General features: G+C 41.3%; 1 protein-coding gene across 1 annotated transcript in view; it reads right to left on the bottom strand.

The window, feature by feature from the left end:
* Window positions 1-3,260: 3,260 nt before the first annotated feature.
* The window catches only part of HEPHL1 (hephaestin like 1), a 52,610-nt gene continuing 43,188 nt past the window's right edge, over window positions 3,261-12,682 (bottom strand). The window contains exons 15-20 of the mRNA XM_032219714.1: window positions 12,351-12,457; window positions 11,182-11,404; window positions 9,284-9,423; window positions 6,483-6,642; window positions 4,950-4,991; window positions 3,261-3,454 (exon numbers count right to left, since the gene is read on the bottom strand). Of these exons, the coding sequence (XP_032075605.1) occupies window positions 3,261-3,454; window positions 4,950-4,991; window positions 6,483-6,642; window positions 9,284-9,423; window positions 11,182-11,404; window positions 12,351-12,457 (866 nt within the window). The remainder of the gene's footprint in view (window positions 3,455-4,949; window positions 4,992-6,482; window positions 6,643-9,283; window positions 9,424-11,181; window positions 11,405-12,350; window positions 12,458-12,682) is intronic.

Genomic DNA, 12,682 nt, shown 5'->3' with positions numbered 1-12,682 from the left:
CTGCGCATGCGCAGAACAATTTTAATTGCACTGCGCATGTGCACACTGCACGCACATGAGCGAACCGGCAGTAGTGCCTGCCAAAACCCACCCCTGAATTTGTCCCGTGTATTTCTTTTATCTTCTTCTAGGGAAATCAGGAGCCATCACATCTTGGCAGAATCTCAAGACGTAAAAGAAAAAGTCTTCCTGTGGTTACTCAGTGAGATTTATAACAAAACTGAAACAAGTCCAAAATGTGACTTTCTTTATTCAATAGTATGTAACCATCAGTTCAAAGAAGAAATAAAATAAGGAGAGATTGTATTACAGCATGGTTCTTTTAACCATGTTTTATTCTTAAATGTTAAGTACAGGTAGTCCTCAACTTACAACAGTTCATTTAGTGACTGTTTGACCATTTTTCACACTTGACGACCATTGTAGCATTCCCAGAGTCACATGACCAAAATTTAGATCCTTGGCAATGGACTCATATTTATGACGGCGGCAGGGTCCCCGGGTTCACATGTCCCCCTTTGACACTTTCACACAAGCAAACTCAGCGGGGAAGCCACATTCACTTACTAACTTAGCAACAGCGATTCGCTTAACAACTGTGGCAAGAAAGGTTGCAAAATGGGGCAAAATTCACTTAAATGTTTCATTTAGCAACAAAAATTTGGGGCTCAATTCTGGCCACAAGTTGAGGACTACTTATATTGTTAAACGTTGAAAAAGCACCTTTGAGATAGGTTTTATTATATAAATCAAAATTGACTGGATTCACACGGCATGTTATATAAATGAATCACAGTGTTTGGTTTGTACAGTACATATATTAAAAATCGAACAAGACAAGAGTATTGAAAGACGCTAAAAGTTCATTCTCGATGTTAATTCTACTTTTCTTCCAACCATCGTTCAGCTGGTTCGGAGTTCTAGCTGAAACTTCACCCTGCCTTCTTTCCTTAATTTATCATGATAAAAGCCCCTAAGACACAAAACTAAGGCACAAACAAACAGACAAACAAACAAATAAATTTATAGCAAAGCAAGTTAGGCTATTATGTAACACTGGTTTATATTTCTCTTGTTTAGATGCAGTCGACTATGAGGTCAAGGATCGTAAAGGACTGCTATTTTGGAATAGAAATTATCTTTTTTGCAGAAAACGTTGGAAAATTGTAAATATATTTATGCATCTAGAATGACTAATTGAGAACCAGCAGGCTTGGATATGTACTTTTTAAATTACATAAAGAAGCCTTTGACGTCATGTTCAATTAATATTCTCCAGATGTTTTCTACCTGTTCGAGCAAGTCTTTTGGATTCTGGGTTTTTACTTTGTGCTTTTCCATTTATTTCCATGTAGTTTGGCCATACAAACAAATCTAGCCTGCTTTGTGAATAATACGCTTAAGGATACGATCAGAGCAGTGGTGGGTTTCAAATTTTTTTAGAACCTCTTCTGTAGGTGTGGCCTGCTTTGTGGGAGTGGCTTGCCGGCCATGTGACTGAGTGGGAGTGGCTTGGCAGTCATGTGACTGGGTGGGAATGGCCAACTTGTAAAATGTGGTGAAACTCACTTAACAACGCTGTTGCTTAACAACCAAAATGTTGGCTCAGAAACACTGGCATTTGAAGCATGCGAGTCTTAAAGCTGTCAAGTTACAAGACCTTTGCACCCCTAACCCTTTAGGAAAAAAAACCCCAGTGGTGTCCAAACTTGACAACTTTAAGACTTGTGGACTTCAACTCCCAGAATTCTTGCTCCAGTCATGTTGGCTCAGGAACTCTGGCATTGAAGTGTACAAGTCTTAAAGCTGTCAAATTACAAGACCCTTGCATCCCTAACCCTTTAGGGAAAAAATCACCAGGAGTGTTCAAACTTGACATCTTTAAGACTTGTGGACTTTAACTCCCAGAATTCCTCCTCTTACTCTTCATCTTGATGATGAGCGGACGGGTGGGGGAGAGGGAGCTGGAACCGGTTCTAAACGGCACTGTAGATTTGTGGAACCTCTTCTATGTTAGAACTGGCAGGAACCCACCCCTGGATCAGAGGTTGGGATCTGCCCAGCTCCTGTTAGCTACCATATTTTTCAGAGTATAAGATGCTCCAGAGTATAAGATGCACCTTAGTTTTTGGGGAGGAAAATAAGAAAAAAAATCTGCCTCTGCCTACCAGTATCCATCAGTATTCATCTGGCTAGTGTCCATAGGAAACAGCCTGGTCAGCTTCAGCACATTAGTTTGCTGCTGGGAGTGCGCATGAGCATGCTCGCCTTGCTCGTACATGACTCATTGGGGCTGATAAGCAGTTTTAAAAACACAGCTGATCATCGCAGGGAGCTGCACCCAAATTTTCACCCTCTTTTGGGGGGAAAATGCATCTTATATTCTGAAAAATAAGGTACTTTAGACTATTGTGACCTTCACTCTAATCACCAACGCTGTTCTGTAGATGCTTTGGCTGCTTAAGACTGCTTAAAGCTAAACTCCTGGCTGCTACATAGGCATTGCCCATGTGGTCGCGGGCTCTTTTTTAAAAATTATACCCAGTTAGATTCTATTCTATTTTCTTCTTTCTATTCTATTCTATCCCTTCTTTATTCTATTCTATTCTATCCCTTCTTTATTCTATTCTCTACTTCTTATTCTATTTTATTCTATTCTATTCTCTACTTATTTTATCCTATTCTATTCTATACTTCTTATTCTATTCTATTCTATACTTCTTATTCTATTCTACTCTATTCTATTCGTAGTCCTCCAATTAGTTCATTTAGTGACCGTTCAAAGTTTTACAACGGCACTGAAAAAAGTGACTTATGATCATTATTCACAGTTACAACCTTTGTAGCATCCCCATGATCATGTGATCAAATTTCAGATGCTTGGCAACTGGTTCATACTTATGACCATTGTTGTGTGCTAATCCCAAGGTCATGTAATTAACTTTTGCAACCTTTTGGCAAGCAAAGTCAATGAAGGAGCCAGATTCACTTAACAACCTGGTCGCTCACTTACCAACTGCAGGGATTCCCTGAACAATTGTTGAAAGAAGTGTCGTAAAATGGGCCAGAACTCACTTAACAAAAGAAATTTTGGGCCCAGTTGTGGTCGTAAGTTGAGGACTACCTGGAGTTTGGGTAATGAAACATCTGCAAGAAGATAAGCAAGCTCAGAGAGCCCCCTAGGGCCCCTCATTTCAACACTGAGCCTCAAATATTCCTCTTTGTTAATAATGAAGTAGAAATAAAAGTCCTAAGTCCAGTTAGAGGGATTCTGTTGATCTGTGCCCAATGAAGTGGTAATAGGCCTTTTGTTTCTGGCAAGCTACAATAGACACGAATGTCAAAACAATGAACAGAAGCACTACTCCAGTGAGGAAAAGCACTTGGAGGATTGAATCGGCATCTTCCAGGTCCAGCCAATTGCCAAAGAACTCTATTTGTGTTCTTCCGTTACCTGTTGAAAGAGAAAAATATGATCATCCTGGACAGTTCCTAAATAGCAATAGCGCTTACACTTATATACCGCTTCACTGTGCTTCACAGTCCTCTCTAAGTGGTTTATAGAGTCAGCCCATTGCCCCCAACAATCTGGGTCGTCATTTTACCGACTTCGGAAGGATGGAAGGCTGAGTCAACTTTGAGCCTGGTGAGATTTGAACTGCCGAACTGCTGGCAACTGGCAGTCAGCAGAATTACCCTGCAATACTGCACTCTAACCACTGCGCCACCACGGCTCTTGTCAGAATCCTAAAAAGGGTTTTGGAAATCAAGATCTTTTTTGTTTTTATTCAGTACCTGCAAGATGAAGCAAAAGCTCATAGTGAGACCTACTCCCTGAGAATATTGCTGTTTTTTCGACTATATCAAGTTGTTGTGTGAGCAAAGTATGGTGCACAAGAACGAGATGAGCCGTGGTGGCGCAGTAGTTAGAGTGCAGTACTTCTGGCTGCCTGCAATTTGGCAGTTCGATTCTCACCAGGCTCAAGGTTGACTCAGCCTTCCATCCTTCCGAGGTGGGTAAAATGAGGAGCCAGATTGTTGGGGGTAATAGGCTGACTCTGTAAAGCAGAGAGAGGGCTGTAAAGCAGCATATACCATATTTTTCAGAGTACAAAATGCACTTTTTTCCCTCAAAAAAGAGGGTGAAAATCTAGGTGCGTCTTATACACTGAATTCAGCATTTTTGGCTTCCCAAAACCCCACACCCTTTGCAAAAATGGCTTGCATAGCCTTTAGGAGGCTTCCAGGGCGCTCCTGGGGGCTGGGAAGGGCAAAAATGAGTGAAAAACAGGGCGTTTTTTGCTCCTTCCCCCCCCCCCCCGCAGCCCCCAGGAACATTCTATAAGCCTCCTAAAAGCTATGCATGCTCATTTTTTGACATGAAAACGGGCCATTTTTGGTAGGTCTGCAAAGTGCAAAAAAATTTTTTTTTTTAATTTGCCTCTTCAAAATCTTGGTGCGTCTTATACTCCGAAAAATATGGTAAGTCTAAGTGCTATTGCTATTCCCCCATCCTCTTTTGCTATATTACCCCTTCTACTGCAGCAAATATGCAAAGGAAGATCTTTCCTTATCAATCCAGGTCAGCTCTGGGGGGAATTATATAATGATAGAAAATATAGAAATCACCTACTACAATTGATTTTTCAAATCACTTTCAAAAAATACCTTCAGTGGCTTTTTAGGCATTTCTGCATGAATACAAGATATATGCAGGGCAAGATAGCAGATGAAACATTGCAATACAAATGTGTTCTCTTTGGACAAGTGTGCAGTATAGATGCGTGGGCAGAACAGGCTGAATCACCATGCGGCATCCTGTCCTCCATCTTGCCAACTATTGGAGGGATGGACGGACAGATGGACACACCACAGAGTACTGAGTGCCTGTTGCATGAATTTGCAGTTAGTGATGTTCTGTGTAATCTGTCAGTAAGTTGCAGTTTTACCTTTTGTAGTAGTCTCGTTTTCGTCAAGATTTGTTTCATTTTCTGTAGGAAAAAGTGGTTTTGATTACTAAAAAGAAGTCTGCCACTGGCAATACACTGTGTCTGGGTGTCTTCATACATTGCACTGAACTGTGATGTGCTTTATCCAAGATTTAGTGAACTGGCCATAGAGATCTAGTTCATGTAATTCAAATCACATCTGAGTGGCTTCAATTATAACACATTACATCCAGGGGTGGGCTTCACAAATTTCAGCAAGGGGTTCTCTGCCTGGTTGCTGGGTAGGCATGGCCATGGTGGGTGTGGCCTACTTGGCCTCCTGCACCACAACAGTTATCAGCTGCCTTCGGAGTCGGAGGTCAGTGGGGCAGAAGAACAGCTGGAGCCTGTTCCCAATGTACGCATACACAGAGCTGCCAGGAGAAGGGAACAGCTAAGGAACAAGGGCCAATTTGGGAGTAAGGCCCCAGGTGGACGGTGAATGGCCGCTCCCATAGGGAATAAAAGAGGAGCGAAAGGGGAGTGGAGTTTGCAGGAGACAATTTGCTCCTTTCAGTAGTGTGAAGATTTGCTTGTGACTCTCAGAGACTCCTTGCCAATTATTTTCTTGTACAGCCTTGCGAAGATATCGGCCTGACAGCTCTCCAAGCCTGATAAAGTCTGTGGTTGTAAATTCACCTTCGAAAGAATGTTTGCAGGGACTTTGCTGGTTGTAAATGAGAGGAATTCCCTGTCAGGCCTGCAATTATATTCCTTTTAGAATTTTGGCCTGCCACACTAAATTATGCTGTTTCTTTAGTATAGTTGATGGGAGGGGGGAATAGACAGGAGTAGGATTGTGGAATGTGTTATTGTCATTCTTTTCTAGAAGACCAAGGTCATCTTTTGTCTCCGCACTTTTACACCTGACCGGAAGCAGCTGGGTGGAGACGCCAGCGTGGAAGAAGAAGATTGGACCATGTGATGGATTGTGGGTGAGGGGACAAGATCATGAACTGGGTGGAATTCTGATGTAATTTTCAGAATTGGGATTCCACAGCAATGTGCTAAGATGTCTGCTTTATTAAATTGGAACTTTAAGGATCATTTTGCCTTGGACTCTGATTTAATTCTACATGATACTTGGAACGCCGACATTCACATTAGCTTAATGAAAAGGGTTTTTGTTGGGACAAGGAGTCTGCTTCGTGATTTGGTGAAGCCTAGGTCAGAACACGCATGATTATTTTTTATGTTTCTCTTGCCATCAATATCGTTTACAATTTGAACTCAATTAAAACAGCGCTCTAGCCACCTTAAATAGATGCGGGCAATAGCAATTTTGGCACGTCGTAAGAAAAAGGTTCACCATCACTGATCTAGAGGGAGTGGCTTTGCTGGTGGTTTCCAGAGATAAACAAGAGAAGAAGAAGGATTTCCTCTGAATTCAGCCCAACATTTGCTGCAGAAGACCTTAATCTATTTTAATACATTATTTTATTATTTTTTATATCGCTTTAATATAAATTATTTTATTTATATCTATTTTATTACCTGCTTTCATTATGGTGTAGGTGGTTTCCATCCCTCCATGAATATGATTGTGCACATGGCAATGTAAAAGCCAAGTCCCTGGATTAAACGCCACCAGTTCAATTGTCTGAAAAGTTGCAGGGACGAGGTCGTACACATCTCCCCTGTGATTGTGATCGATCTGTGGAAAGGCAGGGAGCATCATAAAGATTTCCTAAAGATAGTTCTGGGCTTAACATCCACAATTGGGACTGAACGTTCCATAATTTCCTAAATCAGTGAGGTGGTCGTTTGAGACACACCTGATTTTATGACCCCTTTTTGCCACGGTTGTTAAGGTAATCATGCAGTCATTAAGTGAACCTGGTTTCTTCCATCGACTTTGCTTGTTGGAAGCTGGCTGGGAAGATTGAAAATGGCAATTAGCTATCCCGGGGGTACTGCATCTGTCACAAATATATTCCGATTGTTGAGCACTCAAATTTTGATCCTATGACTGTGGGAATACTGCAACGGAGGTAACTGCAAGTAAGTCATTTTTTCCACTACTCTCATAACTTCAAATGGTCATTAAATGGATGATTGTAAGTTGGGAGTACCTGTGCTGCTAGAGAGGAGTGGTATTCACTTACTTTCCCTACCTGTTCGCAAATGTGCTCGGCCTTCCACTCATGCGCTTTGGCTTGAAAAGGTGCCTAAATTAGACACCATAGAGACGGGGCCGGGAGGCAGGGGTTGGGTAGGGGTGCGGTGGGGGTGGGGTGGGCCACCCACAATTTCCATTACCGATTCAGGTGAACTGGTCTGAACCGTCTGAATATCACCTCTGCTGCTAGAGTTACAGTTCAGGAAACATACTATATTCTATTCCTTTTTTACCATTCATTTTTTAAAATAACTAGTACAATCTGAAAGGCAAACAGGTTGATTAAATGGCTGTATTCACATAATACACCTAACCAGATTTGCTAAAGAGTTAACATATACAATACAATATAATTGTAGAATTGGAAGGGACCTTGGAGGTCTTCTAGTCCAACCGCCTGTCTAGGCAGGAAACCCTATACCATTTCAGACAAATGGCTATCCAGCAACTTCTTAAACACTTCCAGTGTTGGAGCATTCACAACTTCTGGAGGCAAGCTGTTCCACTGATTAATTGTTCTGTCAGGAAATTTCTCCTCAGTTCTAAGTTGCTTCTCTCCTTGATTAGTTTCCACCCATTGCTTCTTGTTCTACTCTCAGGTGTCCTGGAGAATAGTTTGACTCCCTCTTCCTTGTGGCAACCCCTGAGATATTAGAACACTGCTATCATGTCTCCCCTAGTCCTTCTTTTCATTAAACTAGACATACCCAGTTCTTGCAACCGTTCTTCATATGTTTTAGCCTCCAGTCCCCTAATCCTTTTTGTTGCTCTTCTCTGCACTCTTCCCAGAGTCTCCACATCTTTCCTACATCATGGCGATGAAGATTAGTTTGTACTAATCTAGGTTTGTACAATGTGTTGAGATTGAGATATGGAAGAGTTAATTTTATTCTGTTTCTTTAGAGGCTTAGCGTGTTTTTCATTGATGGTTTGGCATATTGCACAAACTCAAAACAGGAGGTTATCCAACAACTGAGTTAAGTGTGTTGTTTGAACGCAATTGTAGCAAATACTTATTTGTATGTAACTCTCCTTATAGAGTGGTAATATACCAAATCCATAAAACAATAATTTTTAGTTTGCAACATATACTGTATTACTATTACATAAACAGTAATAGATTCTTGTTTGCAGCGGGGGGAGACTTGCAACAGTTCATTTACTGACCATTCAAAGTTACAACAATGTTTTATGTCCGTTTTTCGCACTTATGACCATTGCAGCATCCTCATGATCACGTGATCAAACTTCAGAGGCTTGGCAACTGTCTCATATTTATGACGGTCATAGTGTCCCGGAGTTTAAAAAAAAACCCACCTTTTGCGTTCTTCTGACAAGCAAAGTCAATGGGGAAGCCAGATTCACTTAATAACTGATACTAGTTCACTTAACAGCTGTGGCAAGAAGCATTGTAAAATGGAGCAAAACTCACTTAACAAATTTCTCACTTAGCAACTCAAATTTTGGGCTCAATTGTGATCGTAAGTCAAGGACAACCTGGATTTTGAAAATCTAGCATTTCCTATACAGATTTACGAAAATTACAAATCATACTTTTTTAAAAAAAATTCAGAAATAGATACAGTCTTTGAAAGTATTAAGAATGCCCTAAGAAACATTCTGCAAATTGTTTAATGTGACAGAAAATGACTGGAAAGTACTCATAATAACTATATGATCATATAATTAGCTATATGATTAACATTACATATAAATGAAATTACTTTTTTCCCCTATTTTATTTTATTTTGTCCTGGATCCATTAATTGTTTTGAAGAGTATGTCACTTTTAAACCAAATGTGACCCTTACACCTTACAGAGGTGTCATTCAGCAGGTTCTGACCAGTTTTGGAGAACCAGTAGTGGAAATTTTGAGCAGTTCAGAGAACCGGTAAATACTACTTCTGACTGGCCCTGCCCCCATCTATTCTCTGCCTCCCGCGTCCCAGCTGATCGGGAGGAAATGGGGATTTTGCAGTATCCTTCCCCTGGAGTGGGAAGAAAATGGAGATTTTACAGTACCCTTCCCCTTCCCTTGCCATGCCCACCAAGCCACACCCACCAAGCCACACCACGCCCACCAAGCCACGCCCATAGAACCGGTAGTAAAAAAAAATGAATCCCATCACTGGACCCTTAGCATAAAAAGAATTGTCCAGTCTGGTCAATACCAACCTTGAAAATAAAGGTTTCACCATGAAAATGGACAGTATGGACATCCAGTTCATTTCCCATTCCTATCAGGTACCAATTTGTGTCCTCTCCTTCATTCATGATCAACCCAGGGAGATTATTAAAGATTTTGCCATTGATTGCTAAAAAAAAAAAAAACAAAAAAAAAAAAACAGAGACAGATGTAAAAGGAATGAATCACAGATTTGAGTGTTTTCCTCTGTTCCTTGAAAACCGTAACAGAAATATGTGTAGCTCAGGGTTGAAACGAGCAGTCCTTGATGCTCTCTGAACTTGGTTGTTTTCTTGCAGTTGTTTCATTACACAAATTAAAGGAGCACGGTGGCTCATGTGGTTAGGATGTTGGGTTGGAGGTTAGCAAGCCCATGTTTGAGACCCGAATATATGGGGGTGGGTGAGCTCCCGTCCTTTGCTCCAGCTCCTGCTGAGGATGTGAAAGGAACCCCCAACTGGGCTTCTCCCAGACAATAGTGATGTCACTGGCTACTCCTTTCAACCCTGTTTCCGACATGAGTGTGATACGATTAGCCCAGAGATGGTTCCTACCAGTTTGCACCTATTCGGTAGAACCGGTTCGTCAAATTTACCGAACCAGTTAGAAGAGGTTCCACCAGTGGACCCGGAAAGCAGGCCACACCTACAGAAGAGGTTCCAAATTTTTTGAAACCCACCACTTGGATATGATTATTCTACACTATCATGCTCATATTTATAAAACTCAGTGCCTCTGTGAAAGGTAAGGATGACTACTGCGTTTGTGGTGCAATCAGAATATTGCATGTGTTGAAGTTGTTTTAATGCAAACCAAAGATGCCTTTTAAAAAACAAGTTTACATCATATTCTTATGCATGCCATAAGAATTAAGGTGGTTCTGACAAGTGTCGTTGGCATCTTCATATCCGGTCACATGGGTGGCAAGCCACTCCCATCCGGTCACATGGGTGGCAAGCCACTCCCACAAAGGAGGCCACACCCACAGAGTAGGTTCGAACAATTTTTGAAACCCACCACTGGATTAGCCAGACTAGGCAACATTATCAGTGCTCAAGCTGTCTCCCTCCGGAGGCTTCAGGGCGAAAAACGGCCCAATGCGCAAACTGGAAGTTCAGGAACAGACTTCCAGGTTGCCTGTAGGGCCGTTTTTCTCTACAGGGCGAAAAATGGCCAAAAATGAAGGCCGAAATCAGCTGGCCAGCGTGTGCATGCGCGCTGGAGCTGACAGGGCAATGCCTTGTGTGCCCTAGGAAATGGCTCCATGTGCCATAAGTTCGCCATCACGCCGTTAGACCAAGAACATTTTTCTCAAGTTTATTCTAAAGGACAGAGAGTTCTTTTTAAATTCTCCAAAGTTTATAGAGGGACACAGTGGCTCAGTGGCTAAGATACTGAGCTTGTTGATCAGAAGGTCAGCAGTTCAGCGGTTCGAATCCCTAGAGCCACATAATGGAGTGAGCTCCCGTTACTTGTCCCAGCTTCTGCCAACTGAGCAGTTCGAAACCACATTAAAAAATGTGAGTAGAAAAATTTGGTGGGAAGGTAACAGCATTCCGTGTGTCTCTGGCGTTGAGTCATGCCGGCCACATGACCACGGAGATGTCTTTGGACAATGCTGGCTCTTCAGCTTAGAAACAGAGATGAGCATCACCTCCTAGAGCTGGAAACAACTAGCACACATGTGAGGGGGAACCTTTACCTTTTAAAGTTTACAGCAGCATAGTGAACCAACTAGGCAGCAACACATCATTATAATTATTTTGAAAGCTGAGGTTAGCTTTGACTCTGGGGAAATTACACAATGGTGCAAAAGCCTAAATAATTGATGAAGCATTATATTTTTCAAAAAAATAATTCTCTTATTCCATATAACTAAGCGACATACCGTACTTTCTGTTCCCTTTCATAAAATTACTGGTGGGCTTAAATTCTTCAGGGTTTTTGTGCAGATATTTGGCAATGTTGTCATTTAAATACCAAGATTCGTTTTCATCAAAAATCATAAATAGAAGAGTAAATTCAAGATCAACATCACTTCTTGAGCCGTATTCATTTAATATCCCCTTCCTGCAAATTATAAGGGGTCCAATCAAGCCACTGTACAAATCCTGAAATTAAAGAAGGGGAGGGGCGGGGAGAAACAGGACAAAGAATGGGTTACTTTTTTAATGTGTGTGTGTGTAATAGCCTCTCCCTGTGTGTGTATATGTCTCTTTCTCATGTATATACACACATACACATACATAGAGACATATACACACAGGGAGAGACTATTAAATGCAAGACTTCTAAAATAAGTGCGGAAATAATAGACCATGCCGAATAAGCAATGAATGGGCTCACACATGCAAATCTTGCATGCTAAAAGCTGCAAAAATGTCATGCTTTGCTGATTTTCACGAGATCAGCTGGAGGATACCTACTGTAAAAACTCTTTGTATAGCTGATGCATATCCTCCTCAAAATAATTCAATTCTAACGCTTTCAGAAAATATGGAAATCTTTCAGGATACCCAAGGATAAATAGAGGAGAATTAAGGGGGTGGGGGGAAGAATCAAAATGGCAGTTACAGCCATATGATGAGCCGTGGTGGCGCAGTGGTTAGAGTGCAGTACTGCAGGCTACTTCTGCTGACTGCCAGCTGCCTGCAATTTGGTAGTTCGAATCTCACCAGGCTCAAGGTTGACTCAACCTTCCATCCTTCTGAGGTGGGTAAAATGAGGGCCCAGATCGTTGGGGGCAATAGGCTGCCTCTGTAAACTGCTTAAAGATGGCTATAAAGCACTGTAAAGTGGTATATGTCTAAGTGCTATTGCTATAGTGCTATTAAAGCCCCACCTTTTTGACATACATATCATCCATGGGGCCACCTTTTTTTAAACATCCTTCTCTTCCCCACCCTCCAACTGAATAGACATTCTCGAATCCACGTTCTGTCCCTTAATTATTTAGTCTAAGAAATGCCATTTTCACCCAACTTTTTAGAGGTCAAACAAACTGAGAGGAAGAAGAGGCAACCCCCCTACACAAACCCTGTAGGATATTTCATTTACCTTTACAAAATGCACCGTTGAATAATAAGCCCAAGAAATACAGTTTGGATCATGTACGCCAGGTCCTGATCGCTCTGGAATTCTCCAAAGATATATGCTTGTTTTTCCTGCATGCAAACATTTGTTTTTTAAGAAAAATAGGTTTGGGGGAGAAGAGAACATTATCATAAAGATGATCAACGTCCAACATTTGAAGAAAATTGATCCAACTGGATAATTTTGGTAAAATACCAACTACTTAAAAAAAAAAAGTGTCTCGTCTTTAATTTCAAAGATTAGAAGTACACGATGAAGTCCTCCAAATGCCAAAAATTCTATTTAAAAGCATCAAT

Source organism: Thamnophis elegans, chromosome 6, assembly GCF_009769535.1.
Source record: "Thamnophis elegans isolate rThaEle1 chromosome 6, rThaEle1.pri, whole genome shotgun sequence".
NCBI classification, from domain to species: domain Eukaryota; kingdom Metazoa; phylum Chordata; class Lepidosauria; order Squamata; family Colubridae; genus Thamnophis; species Thamnophis elegans.
Note: the sequence above shows the minus strand (reverse complement) of the source record. Positions and strands in the feature narration are given on the sequence as shown.